Source organism: Anastrepha ludens, chromosome 6 (genome assembly GCF_028408465.1).
Source record: "Anastrepha ludens isolate Willacy chromosome 6, idAnaLude1.1, whole genome shotgun sequence".
Lineage (NCBI taxonomy): Eukaryota > Metazoa > Arthropoda > Insecta > Diptera > Tephritidae > Anastrepha > Anastrepha ludens.
In genome coordinates, this window is record NC_071502.1 from 114,338,330 (window position 1) to 114,353,312 (window position 14,983).

The 14,983-nt window shown below is 35.8% G+C and overlaps 1 protein-coding gene across 2 annotated transcripts in view; it reads right to left on the reverse strand.

The window, feature by feature from the left end:
- LOC128868403 (putative helicase MOV-10) overlaps positions 1–14,983 on the reverse strand; it is a 40,410-nt gene that overhangs the window by 22,991 nt on the left and 2,436 nt on the right. The window contains exons 1-6 of one of the 2 annotated variants that reach the window (XM_054110456.1): positions 5,899–6,001; positions 3,722–3,932; positions 1,857–2,064; positions 1,479–1,773; positions 1,323–1,384; positions 918–1,191 (exon numbers count right to left, since the gene is read on the reverse strand). In XM_054110456.1, the coding sequence (XP_053966431.1) occupies positions 918–1,191; positions 1,323–1,384; positions 1,479–1,773; positions 1,857–2,064; positions 3,722–3,845 (963 nt within the window). In that variant the 5' untranslated portion in view covers positions 3,846–3,932; positions 5,899–6,001. Of the gene's footprint in view, positions 1–917; positions 1,192–1,322; positions 1,385–1,478; positions 1,774–1,856; positions 2,065–3,721; positions 3,933–5,898; positions 6,002–14,983 lie in introns of those variants that run through there. The other variant, XM_054110455.1, reaches the window with a different exon arrangement.

The following is a 14,983-nucleotide window of genomic DNA, read 5'->3' on the forward strand; positions in this document are numbered from 1 at the left end:
TTGCAGATTTTTTAAACTGTGGGTTTTAAAGTGAAATTCTGGTAACTTTGGCAAAAGTATAGCGTTCTACCTGTCCAAAGTACGGCCATTGTTGCGCGCAAAGTCTTTTAAATCGGCGTGTCAATACCGAAATTATTAAGGAAAATATCAAGGCGAATCTATAAAAGGTGGTGTCAGTAAATCAGCTCAGTTGTTTTTTTTTTTCTCTTTCGCCGTGTACATGTGGCTGTGAGCACAGAATGAAACAAGGCGAATTCATTATTTGTTTTCTAGTTTCTCAATACTTTGCTTTGACAATCAAACGTACAGAGCTATATTGTTGGTCTAGTGCCACCCTTTAATGAATGCGCCTTGGAAAATATTTACAAAAAACTTTATTATTTTTATTTACGTTTTTACCTTCTATACAAAATGTACAAAATAAGTGCCAAACATTAGTAAGTATCAGCTCAGCATTGCTAACGACTAAAAGAGTTGCAATGCTGCCGCTTTTATTGCATGCCTCGAACAAGCTCTCACTGAGAGCGGGATAGCGGTTCGTAGATGTAGCCAACTTTTGTATTTTCTCCGCCGTGACTTCAGCAAAAATTTATGGGGAATATTTTATGTTGTTACAACAGCAACCGCTACAAAGAGCGCAACCAACACAGAAGCATACTATTAATATCATATAACAACAAATCACGTGAGAGAGGCCGTTTGAAAAGGGGTAAAATACGAGTCAATAAATTTGGCAAATGGTTTACTTTGAATAGCGACGAAACCTTACAGTACGATTTATTACTGCTGCTAGAACAATAACTACTGAGAGTAGATAAAAACTGAATATCGCATGATCCTATGCTTAAGCTAAATCTTATCTTATTAACGCTGACATCAAATACGGAATTATCATAAAACGTATTAAAATTTCTCACCTTAACAATATATTCGCCTCCATATTTTCGCAATTTAACGTTATGCTGCACCAGACTCGAATACTCCTGAATTGTATCCGAATCCTCGATTTGTAACAGTTTTAACATCGCCTCGCGCATATTTGATTGGGTCATTGTTCTGTTGTTATCCAAATAATCTTTAAATTCATTCGAAAGTTCTGCAAGCGACGATTCAACGATTTGCGATTGTAGAGCATGGCGAATTTCCTTTGGCGGCATATACGTAGGAAGGTTAAATTTCGGTTTAAATTTACTGAAAAATATGGAATAGGGAAAAGAAAAGCAATTAATAAAAAATTAATAATTAATACAATAACACATAAAATTAAGGTTACATCACGAAAAGGACAATTGGTTGCATTCATGTGACGGTAATTTACTTACATGCTATTTGATAAACGACAAGGATTGATGCTTAATTTAACCACTGGAAACTCCTCAACGCGCTGTAAAAATTCAAGGGAAATAAATAAATAATAGATAAGTATTACTTCTATTTTTTTATTTTTTATTTTTTTGAGATTCATTTCATTTACTTACACAAAAATGGTGCTGCTCTACATAACGCATCTCCTTGCTGGACTTGTCATGGAACACCACAACAATCGGCTGTACAACACTTTTGCGAAAAAGATGACTATCCACGAAAAAATTATCTTTGCCGTCCGCGCCCAACTCATATGGCACACGTGTATTGTGTACATAGTAGAAGGAACGCGACTGTACAATCACTAGCTTATCTATGACAATATTCGGACGTGTTGATTCCAAATTGAAGCGAAAATAATGGGAATTGATGCAAAGATTGTAGGAGAGTTTGAATATTGGCGAAGCGCTAAAATTAAGCGAATTAGAGATTTTGTTAGAATACAAATACAAATATAAAAACTAGATACAAACATATCCGATTACACTTACCTTTTGGAATAATCCTTAAGTATCTTAAAATCCGACTCGTCGCCATGTTCTTCCACATGATCTTCAAAGCTTGCCGGCGAGCTGAAATTTAGTCGGCAAACATAGCAACCCATGCTGCTGAGCTGAAATGTGGATGTATGCTTCTGATGCATACTACCCTCGTAGAGCACCTCATGCATTGGTGCATTTTCGTCCACTTGCAGTAATGCTATGACATTTCAAATGGTATTAACAAATAAAATACATGCATATGTATGTATGTATAAGTAAATACATATAACACATGGGTCGAAAAGTCACCGGCCTTAAATGACACTAATATTATTGCATTCACCTATTTTTCAGTTAGTATTAACCTTAAAAAGATAGCTGTTCAAATTCAAGGATATTCTATTCATTATTTCGTGAGTTATGGTGCTAAGAGTGAAGCTACTTTTGTTATTTTCAAAACAATGTGGATCAAAAAGAATTTCATGCTTGTGGGGAAAAATTCCGTTTCCTGATGGAAAAAATACCGTTTCAGCAAAGCAATGGCTTGAAAAGGTTTATGGGAACTACGCTCCATCAGAAACAACAATAAAACGATGGCTTACTGACTTCAAGTGAGAGAGAGTGTCGTAGAGACATCGATGATGCACAACGCAGTGGACGTCCAAATGAGGCGGTAACACCAGAAAACATAAAAAAAATCCACAAAATCGTTTTGAATGATCGAAAAGAGAATTTGAGTGAGTTGACTGACATCGTAAAGATATGAAAAGAAGGTGCTGACTTTATATTGCATGAGCATTTGACTTTGAGAAAGCTCTGTTCAAAGTGGGTGCCGCGTTCGCTAACTGTTGACCAAAAACAAGTGACCAAACTACATGAATTGAACTTCGAATTGCTCCCACATCCAACGTATTCGCCAGATTTGGCTCCCCAGCGACTACTGGCTGTTCGCAAACCCCAAAAAAAAAGAGAACTCGCCGCTAAGAAATTTCGCTCGAATGACGAGGTTATCGCTGAAACTGATGCCTATTTTGAGACAAAAGACAAATCGCTTTACAAAAGTGGTATTGAAATGTTAGATCGGCGCTGGAATGATTGCGTTGTGCTTCATGGAAATTACGTTGATGAAAATGAGCTAATTTTGAACAAAAACAAAACGTGTTTTTTTTCTTAGCCCGGCACTTTTCAGCCCATGTATTATATTAGACTAAGTAAAAAGTGCTGAATGTTTTCCGCTAGATGTAGGGATAAAAAAAAACATTATTTAACAAATTTGTGTTTAGTGCAACCAGTTGCTTGTTACAGCGTGGCAAAATATAGTAAAGCTAAAAAAAGACGAATTGCGAAACATTCCTCAGTAACACAACCAAGTTGAAAAGTCGGATCATGCGGCTAAGAAAATGTGTGCTGTTTATGTTATGTATCAAATATAAATCGGTGATGCGAACAATACCGTGCTGGCAAGCCAATCGTCAAAACTCTATCCGACATGTGAGCACTTCTTTAATTTGCCTATGGATTCAAGAACATTTGTATGAGAATAATTATAACTGTATTAATTACAAAGCCCAAGTAAAGCGAAAAACATTGAAAGCTGTTTACTTCCGCGAATGTGTGTGTATATACAAGGTGGCGCAAAATTAATCACCCTATCGGAAGATTTATGATTGTTTAACATACGTCAATGTACGTTAATGGCATTGCACGCCAATCATATTGAGTACTTGTGAACTACACAGCCGTAATTTACAAACGACAAGCAATAGAGCGCGAAAAGGTCAAAATAAAGATATCCATCCCTCGAAATCAGACGTTATTCAAAAACAAAATTGGATGATTAATTTGCACTACCACGTACGAATATGTTTACATACCCATCAGCGCCGGATCGCCATGTATCATAGTTTTGTCATCGTCGTCACGTGCCATACACCCAGTCGTCGTTTCACCATTCTTTTGCCTTTCGTCAAGTTCCTCCATTTTCTTATTCATATACATAAATAAAGATAAATTTCTGATCCGAAAATGGTCACTACCGCGTTTTGTATTGATCAGGTAATTGGTGCGAAAGAGTAAAGTGCCGATCTGTAAGGAAGATAATATGGAAACATTGAAATGAAATTAATAATAATAAAATTTAACTGTAGAAATGGTAAAAGCATTAAAGTGCAATTAAGGGGACAGATACCTGTAATATTTCGAAAAAAAAAAAAATTTGTTTCATAAAATGTTAATATAATCCTTTAAGAATGTATCAAAACAATTTTAGAACGTAAATTAAAGTAAGTATTTCTTATATTACAGATCGTCAACCGTCACGACTCTATTCTTAACGTTCGAGTGCTGCCGACTTTAGACGCATTTTTCTCAAAACTATATTTTTCGAATTGGCATACACGATAACTCGAAAAGTTATGGACCGATCTCCCTGAAATTTTGCACACATCTTTTTTAAGATATGTGAATTTACAAGTTTTCGAAAGGGTCAGGTTTGAAAACTAGTAACTCACCAACCCACAATCTGATGAAAATTTAAATATTTAAGTATATAATACTTAAGCATACAAGATGAAGTCCAAAATAAACAAGACTGAGCTAAAATAGAAACGACAGTAGCTTTTCTCTGATAACTTCGAGTTTATTTATTCAAAATAGTCCCCTCTGGCCTCGATAGACAGTTTTGCGCGATCTAAAAGCTTTTCGAAAGAGTGTTTCAGGTCATTGACCGGAATGTCCGTCCTTCAGAATGTCGGTACAAGCCTTTTGGATAGTCTCTACGGACGCAAAATGTTTTCCTTTCATGGCCAAATGCAATGTTCCGAATAGGTAGAAATCACAGGGAGCCATATCAGACGAATACGGTGAGATATTCATGGTTAAAATGCAATTTCTAGTCAAAAAATCAGTCACAAGGGTCAACAAACGCTTCAAAACGCCAAGATAGAAAATTGCATTGACGGTTTGGCCTGTTGGCATGAACTCCTTGTGGGCAATCCCCTTGGAGTCATAAAAACAAATGAGCATCGACTTGATTTTTGACTTCTCCAAACGTGATATTTTGGATGGTGGCTCGTCTGGGGCCTTCCATTCGGCACTTTGACACTTATTTTCAGGATCATGTTGGAAACACCACATTCCATCATCAGTTACAATGTTATCGTCTTTTCTCGCCTCTTTAATGAGGCGTTTCGAATGTTGAATTCGGAGCAATTTTTTTTCCTCAATTTAGTTGTGCGGAATGAAACGTGCACAGACCTTTCGTATGCCCAAATGATCACTTAAAATGTGATAAATCGATGTTTTGGAGATATTCAACCACGATTCCATGAATTTCAGCGATGATTTCGGTTCATTTTTGATTAATTTACGGCCAATGTCGATGGAGTTTACGGTGATTGCTGATTTTGAGCGGCCCGTGTGTTCATTGTCATTTATGTCCTATCAACCTTCTCTGAAACGACAATCATGCCCATACACTTTTTTCTTCAATTCAAATGCTTCGGTAAACGTTTTACCGATTTTAAACAAAATTTGATATCAGCTCTTTGTTCGAAACTAATTTTTGTACCGATGGCATAAACACACTGACACTTTAGACGTAATAACTTCGCTTCCACTTAACCGAATGTCACCAAGCTTTCACTGGAAGTCAACTAGGGATGTAGCTTCCAACGCACTAACTCATTAAAAAGATGGCGCCCTCAAAAACATTTTATGACGCCAGTCTTGTTTATTTTTGACTCCATCTTGTATAAAACATGTTTTGCATTAAAAATATCTGTTTTCTTTTAAAAGTGCCTTTTTTCTTTTAAATTTGTCTTAGATTTATTTTGTGTGCACTACTCGTCAGCTACGTTATGAAGGCATATTGGGTAGTTAAGGGTTAAATACCCATAATTTTCTGCAAACAACAAATTAACACTTTCACTATCACTGGCCATTCTCTGCAATCCTAATGGTCCTGGCTTTTGGTCACTCATTTTAGGAGTTAACTTGAAATCAACATCAAATATTATTTTTACTCACTTCTAATATTATTTTTATTTCATACCGTCTTGTCCTTACGACTGCCTTTTCCAGACTGACTGAGAGTTGCAATTCAATATAAGGCCTCTTCTATTCGCCATTTCCCCGCTCGCTCTCTTTATGCTCGATTAACTTAACGAAAAATTTGAGTGCGAAGGCAACAACAAAGTGATCGGGTTACCCCATTAAACTGGTATAACTCACTATCTTACAATTAGGCCTCTTCTTTTCGCCAAGCGTTAGCAAGTGGCGAATACCTGAAGCAACTGGTATAAATAAGCATATGTTGGCAACTCGGAAGTAGAGCTGCCTTAAATTACATGTGTTTGTACGACAGTGCTGGTGGTCACACTCACCAACGTAAACGTATGCCCGTATCGGCTGACATGATGAAACTAATGAGAGCCCCATGTAAATGAATTCTCAGCACCGTTTCGTTCCGTAGTATCGTAGATCGTTGTTTCATCGTGTCAGCTAATACGGGCGTTCGTTGATGAGTGTGAGCACCATGAGTTTACCTCATGTCCATACTCGTTAACGACGAATGTTACTCGACAACTTTGTTGTTGCTTTCACACGCACATTTTTCGTCAAGTAAATCGAGCATAGAGATAGCGAGCAGAGACGTGGCGAATAAAGGGCGCCTATAATTGCACACATGTTGTGCAGTCGACCTCAAATGGGTTAAGAAGCCGATTTTTTCTGTGGAAGCGAGAAAGCTGCTTGAATACAGAACCTTTTATTGTTGAATCATGGCGCATATATAGTATATGTGGACGATAAACATGAATGTGTTAAAATTGAAAGAGTTGATTGCTCTATGAAAATTAGAAGATTTGGTTTCTGATATAAAAAACCATTTGTGTTTTTTCTTGAACGCCTGGTATTTTGGATTTTTTTACAGCACAGAACATACAAAGGTTAATCAAACCAACCCATAGACTTAAAATTGGAAAATTTGCACATTCATGCTTCCGCATAAAGAACTTCAAAATCAATTCAATTTCCTCCTAACAAACTCGTTGCTTTTGCATTACACCTATATTTGATGTTATTCAGAAAAAAAAAAATGAACCAATAAAGCAAATACAAAATAAAGCACGAGATGTACTCGTGCGTATGTATGAACATGCAAATGTGGCTTAAAAAATAAGCGGAGAAATATCGAATAGAAAAAAAAATGAGTGTGAAATCGTATGTTGATGATTCATACACTTGCATGGGGAAACTTGGAGAATTGAAAATGCTGTATAAATTTGTGCGTATTATTAGACTCAGATGCAGTTTTTTGTAATTTGCACAGTTGGCACAAAATTATTTTAATATTATATGTAGTGCATACCATATTTTTTTTAATGAAACTACTTATATATAATTTATGAAAATATATAAAGGGAAGTGTGACCAGATAGGTTAGGATAGGTTATACTGGCTGGCCGAAGCCACGCAGAGACCATTTTGGTCCATAGCGATACCAGATCAGAGTCCTATTTAGCGAAAATATGCATCACTCAAGATGCGCCTACTGTTCGCGAATTTCAGGAGTCGCTCGAGTCCCAGTTCAGGGATAGATTCTAGCCTTTCAAAGCTGTAAGCACCCAGGTAGCATAGTCTAGTTTTCGAGAGAGGTGGACAGTAACATAGAAGATACTCCAAGATTTCTCTGGTACCCGGCTCATTACATTTCCTGCACGCGTCGTTAATGGTTAAATTTAGCATTTAAGCGTGTGCTGCAACTAGGCAGTGCCCTGTTAGTATACCAACTAAAGTTCTACAGTTTCTTCTATCGAACGATATTTACCGATTTAGTATACTTGTCATCATATGCGTGTTTCCACATGATCCTGGCAACTTTGCAGTTGGTTAAGCTAAGCCATCTGCCTTTTGGCATTCTTAGCATGCGTTTCTCTAGTTCTTTTTGAATTGTGCGCAATGGTTTAGTATCTGACTTATTTGATCCCATGCAAGTTTCGTGCCTTCTTTAGCTATTCCATCCACTGTCTCGTTTCCCTCCATGCCTTTATGCCCAGGAACCCAATGAACCGAAAGCCGGCGGTTACGGACGAGCTTGTTGATTGCTTCCTTGCATTCAAGGACGTTTTTGGATGATACACAGTATGATTTTATCGCTTTTATAGCCGCTTGGCTGTTAACGTAGAAGTTTATTACGCAGTTAATTGCTGCGTCTGTACATACAAGTTCTACTGCTTTCTTTACAGCAAATATCTCAGCTTAAAACACAGGAAAATAGTTAGGGAGTTTAAATGCTTTATAGATGTTTAATTCCGTACAATATATACCAGGTGTGACCAGATAGCAATGATACTTTTTTCAATCAATAGCTCTGTTCATGAAACAAATATGTATGTAGTTTGTTACAATTCCTACAAATTATCACATTTTGGTGTTCATGTATCCAAAACACTTGCAAAGTAGGGGAAAGTGGGAGAGCAAAATGACATTTCATTTTGAGGGGAAGTTGCAAGTTTTTACTGGATACATTTTTACTTGTAAAAATTTGCAAGTGAAAAAACAGCTGATCGCAAAGTAAAAACAAACACGAACACGAAAATTTGCGAATTGATTAAAACTCTAAGTTTAAATAAAAATGGTGATTAAAATGGAAAATGTAGATTTAAATAATATCTAAAATAAAATTTATAAAGTTTATTTGAAGTCATAAATTAGGAATCGGCCAATGATATAGACATTGCAACACTTCTGATCGAAAGCATTGAAGGTATCTTTTGTGTTTTATGCTTGTTCTGCTGGGTTATTAGCTAATTTGGCAATATATGTACATATGTATATACATAGACGGAAGCAAGGAAAATATGACGTAAGCTGTGCCACAAAAACACAATGGTCATTGGAATGTTCTTCATCTAACAGCGATGATGAAGTGGAACAAATTATTATGGACAAAATGAAATCATGTGATTCCAAAGCTTATTATTTTGCATTTTATTTGCTTTAAATTTTTTTAAATTTATTACGAGGTAGCTCAAGTGAAAAAAATTTTAATTTTTGTGATTTTCCTGCCAACAATTTAATCAGCCGTAAAACTTGCAAATTGTTTTACTGGTTTTGCGTTCCTTTTCTTGTTTTAATATTTTTCTCTTTGAGAGAGAATTCTTGGAAATTAAGTGGCAAGTTACTAGATAAATTTTTCATGATCAAACCTAATATGTTTTAGCAGGCAAGGTAAACCGCCGAGTGTTTTTTGCCATGAAAAAGCTCCTAACAAAAAAACCATCTGCCGTACAGAGGCGGCACACAACTGTAGATCTTTCCACTTGTGGAAAAACGTCAAAACGCCAACCATAAATAGAAGGAGCTCGGGCAAACACCCAATAAAGGGTGTGTAAGCGCCAATTATTATTATCATAATAAATTTTAATGAAATTAATAGCGCCAATTATTATTTTTTTTATCATAATAACTTTTAAGGAAACTAACGAATGCAGGTATCAATAATAATATGATCACCACTGTAGATTGAAAATATTTGAAGCAGAATATAAAAACAGCGCATCTAAAATGTATGTGCATATGTATGTAGTTAAGTTTGAAACTTGTCAATACACAAATACTCGTACATACGTACATATCGAGTAGTAAATTTTATAATAGCAGCATTGCATGTTTAACACTCCGTATCTAAACACTGTTATTAGATAGAAATTACCTTTTTCTCCAGGAAAAGCTGTGAGTTATGAGAACTTTTATTTATGAACAAATATGAACGGACGTAAAAAGTAAATCAATGCAATAGTTTGGAAATTCCAGTGCAAAAAATCACATGAAAACGAAAAATTCCAACAACTAATTGAAAAATTTCTAAAATGTAAGTTTGTATGCAGGTACATGGCTAATCGACTAATTAGTGAACCTTTACTTGTTTACCTCATACTTCATAAATGAAAATATAATAAATACATATGTACATAGGTATGTACGAGTATGTAAATCGAACCAAAACAGTACATACTTATCCCAGCGATAAAAGGCTCAGTCACGTTACCCAGTGAAGTGACGTGCATGCATTGCTTTTAAGCCGGCACAAAACGCTCTAAGTTTCTGACATTATTGAAGCGCGGTGATAACAGAGCAGCTGATTTGCAGGTAATACGTATTTTCAAAGTGATAGAAACCAAGGCAAATCTATTCAAAGTGGACCAACAATAACATTTTGTACACTAGACAAAAGAAAGTAATTTTGTGCCCGAGTCCGAGTTATTAAGTTGAAAAACCAAATAATAGGAAAATTGTTTATGGAACATAGAAGTCCAGACATTTATAAAGGCAAATTCTCTTTTACTTGAGCTTTGCAAATGCAATAGCAACATACACACACACCTTTTTACTAACCCATTCACAATTCTCTCATTGTCTTCGTCACGGCCTACGATTTTGCGCAGGGAGTAATTTGGCAAATGATCTGAGGTAACTGGCCAACTCGGCGACGTTTCCTTGTAATTCATAAAAGAAAACAAAACCTTATCACTAAAGAGCGCGGAATTCGGAGAAATCTATTTGAATTTGAATATTTTGGTAACTGTTATGAAAATATTGTTCTGAATCTGGAATTACGCGAATCTACTGGCAACAATAGCAAACTATTGAGATACTAAAACCAAAACCTGAATGGTTTTCAACAGATGATGGGTCAGAACTCGCAGGAAGTCAAGAGCTGCCGAATATATTTAAGTAAGCAGGCGTTCATGCGCATCAGCTGTAAGTTGAACTTACAAGCGAATCAATCAAAAGTAATAAGTAACACAGTCTTAAGGGGTTATATACACTTAGAACCAAAAAAAAATTTTTGTTTACATTTTTTTTTTAAATATTTAAGAATACACACAGACAATTTAATACCGTTGCGGTGAATATTTTCGAAGGCGTTTCGGAGTGCAACGACAACGCGAGACCTCATACCGCAAGGCAAACATTAGGGAAGCTGAACGAACTCGAATGGGAGCTAATGCCACATCCACCATACTCTCCGGATATTGCACCTCGTGATTATCACCTTTTCCATGGACTTCAATCCCATATGAGTAACAAGGACTACTCCTCAAAAGAAGCTATAAAAAGGGATATCGAATCGTATTTTGGCTCCAAGGACAAAAAATTTTCTGAGCAGGGAATTAAAAATTTGCCTAAACGTTGGGAAGACATTGTAAATAATGAAGGAAAACAAATTATTGATTAAAAAATACTTTAAACATCTTTTTTATTAATTTTAAAACCACCTTTAAAAAACGCACGGACTTATGGACTGACCTGATATAAGGCAAACTTTAAACGCGTTTTTCTCAAAATGGTGTTTTCAAAGTCGGTGACCAACTATGACCGATTAGCCTCAAATTTTAACGCGAGATTCTTTAATATATATTTTTAGTAATTAATCGAAGATTTTTTTCTCACCGATAAATATATATATATATATATACAGTCGAACTTCCTTACAGTGAACTTCCATATAATGAAGCTCTCCTTATAATGAACTGGTTTCGAAGACACTGCTTTTTCGTTCTACTTTCGGTGTATTTTTGTCTCCTTATAATGAATTTCTATATAGTGAAGTTTTCTATATAATGAACAAATTTTACAGCTGGAAATTCAAGCGTCCTAAGTTTTTGTCTCCATATAGTGAATTTTTTCAAAAGTTTTCTGTTGCAAAAATTACAGTTAGATGTGGACAAACTGTAATGAGGGGAATCCCAAAATGAAAAGAGAAAGAGCTGAGCTGTTACAGTTTTATTCAGTGATTGAAGTTAAAATGACGCATCGAAGCAGCATTTCGCTTGAAAAAAAGTTATTAATGATTAACAAAGTTAATGAAGGAAAGAAAAAAAAAAGATATTGCCAATGAATTCGGAGTTCTTCCCAGCACTTTATCAAATATTTTAAAAAATAAGGAAGTGATTTTAAAAAATGCGGAGGATTTGGCAGTAAATACCAAACGCAAAAGACTTCGGCCTTGTCATTTTGAGGATATTGACGAAGCAATGCTGAAATTGTTACTCGTTGCACGTGGTAAGAATCTCCCTTTATCTGGACCATTATTGAAGCAAAAGGCCAAAGATTTTGCGGAAGCACTAGGACACCACGAAGTTGAGGCAAGTACAGGTTGGTTAGACAAGTTCAAAAGTCGGCATGGCGTTATTCAAAAGACATTATGTGGGGAAAGTGCTGACGCCAACATAGAAAACCGTGATGAATGGGTAACGAGCGTCTTACCGAAATTAATTGAAAATTACAACATTAACGACATTTTTAATGCCGACGAGACTGCTTTGTTTTTCAAATACTTGCCAACTAAAACACTGGCGTTCAAAAATTAAAAATGCTTTGGTGGGAAGCAAAGCAAGAAGATAATAACTGTCCTGTTGGGAAGCAATATGACTGGATCAGAAAAGCTAAAGTTGCTGGTAATCGGAAAGGCCAAAAATCCGAGGTGCTTCAAGGGAATAAAATCTTTAGGTGTCGATTATGAGTTTAACAAAAAAGCATGGATGACCAGTGAGATTTTTACGAAACGGATTGTAAAACTCGACAAAAAATCTTGTGATCAAAACAGAAAGGTGTTGTTTTTTGTTGATAACTGCACTGCCCACCCTAAAGATGTAAGAGACAAGTTGAGAAACATTCATCTCGCTTATTTTCCTCCCAACATGACTTCGTTACTTCGCCACCAATGGACCAAGGCATTATCTACAACATGAAACAAGATTACAGAAAACGAATTTTAACGAATATATTGACTCAAGTGGATGAGGGAAATTCTGTTATGGCCATAGACTTGCTGCAAGCAGTTCGAAATCTTAGCAATGTATGGAATGTCTATGTTAAACCAGAAACAATTGCCAACTGTTTTAAAAAGGCTTGATTTTCAAAAGATGCTATGCAGATTCCATTTGAGCATTGGGATGAAGATGTCTTCATTTAAAAAAGTAGCAAATATCGAAGCATCGTTTGATGACTACGTAAATGTTGATAATGGTGTGCAGACTTGGGACAACCCATCCGAAGAAGATATTCTCAACAGCATTTTTGAAAGTCGCGGAGTTCCAGCTGAACCTGGTAAGCATTTATCTTTTTATAGTCTTGCTTGTATGCTTCATCCATTAGCGTAATTAGAACCTTTGTTGAAATGAGGAGTGACGTGCCGATTAATGTTTTCAACTCTCTACATGATTTGGAAGCTTTTATTGAAAATGAAAAATGGAAGACTGTAATTCAAACCAAACTCACTGATTATTTTTAATTAAATTACATAAAAAATCAATGTTTCTTTATAATGAAGTTTCTATATAGTGAAGTGATTTTCAGGTCCCGTGCGAATTCACTATATGGAAGTTCGACTGTATATATATTTTTTTTATAAACAATTTAAGGCCTTTTTTTTTTGAGAAAGCACAATTTTATCAAAAAAATTATTTAGTGTATTCCTTCTGTCTGGACGTCTTGGTATCTATCAAGGCGCATTTATTAGAGGGGGTTGTACTAGACCAACAACAAAGGTTTGTGCGTTTGATTGTCACGGCAAAGTATTCGAAAAGGAGAAAAAAAAAATTAATTCGACTTGTTTTATTCTGTGCTGACAGCCACAATGACACAGGGAAAGAAAAAAAACAAATCAGCTGATTTACCAACATCACCTTTAATAGATTCGCCTTGGTATCTATCACTTTGTTAACCTTGGGTGTGCACAATACAATGATTTGAAGACAACTGAAAATACTTATTACCTGTCAAACAATAGAAAAAAGTAAGCACAGTTATAAAGACAAATCATTTCTACCTGCCGTTTACACGGAACAGTTTTGCAAATCCACAATTCTCTCACGATCTTCGTCACTGTCTATGATATTCCAAATACAATAAATTGGCAAATGATTTTAGGTAACTGGCTAATTTGGCGACGTTTCGTTGTAATTCGTAAAAGAAAGCAAAACCCCAACACAAAAGAGCGCGAAATTTGAAGAAATCTATTTTAATTTGGAGATTTTGTTAAGTGTTATGAAAATATTATTATAATCTACGCTTCACTCAAATGTATACCGAAACGAATCGGAGTCAGAGTCAAGGACACTAACGGATTTTGCAAGAATGCACACGGCGAAAAAAAGGGTACGTAAATAAAACGCGTATTTAGCGCGTCCTTTCTTCCATAAGCCTAGAAGAATAATAGCACGATGTATAGAAGGCAGAGCTATGCCCAACATCTGACCATTAACCGACTCTCAGCGATTTTGAAGGAATCACCTAATCGGTTGACAGCGCGGGTTTATTTACGAAAATACTGAGCTTGTGTTGGTGATATACGAAAAAATCCACATAATCTCCGTTAATGTCACATCGTTGCTGTTGATGTCTTCTGCCCAATCCCAAGTCACGCGACCGCCGAAGTTACTCTCACTATTTTGCTTTGGATGGCCAAACTTTGTAATCTATCTGTCGATCCACATAAAGCACAAGTTCGGTAATCTTTTATATGAACGATTGCATGATATGGACTTTTATTCAGCATTTTCCAACAAAACAAAAACAACCACATGCAAATGCACAGTTCATTGGGTTTCGACAGATTGGGAGTAGGCGTCTCTTATAACATAACAACAGCAAGCAACCAGTTCAATTTTTTGCTGAAAAACGTACATACCTACTTATCAACACTTATGCATATCAACATTTCATAACTACATACATATATTCATATTTGTATACATTCATGCATCAGTGAGTAAACCAAAACCATAACTTCACAATTTATAGTGAGTTGTTGTATAGGTTATGTGTGTATGTAAATAATAGTTTCAAGTTACTAAAAGTATGTATAGTACAGACTTCAGCAAAATACCATACATAAACGAAATGGTTGAAGTCTCTTTGGACAAAGAACGTGAAAATGTTCAAATTAAAATAATTTCAAAAACTTATCCAGTCATTGAAGCATTTTCCTAAAAAACGGTATTTTGAATGAAGCTAAAAGGCGTAATATGCACTTATATGGTGGAATGCCCTTGATAAGGGTGTGATCGCCAATAAACTTGATAAAGTTCAAAGACTATCATCTTTTCTTATAACCGGTGCTATGTCAA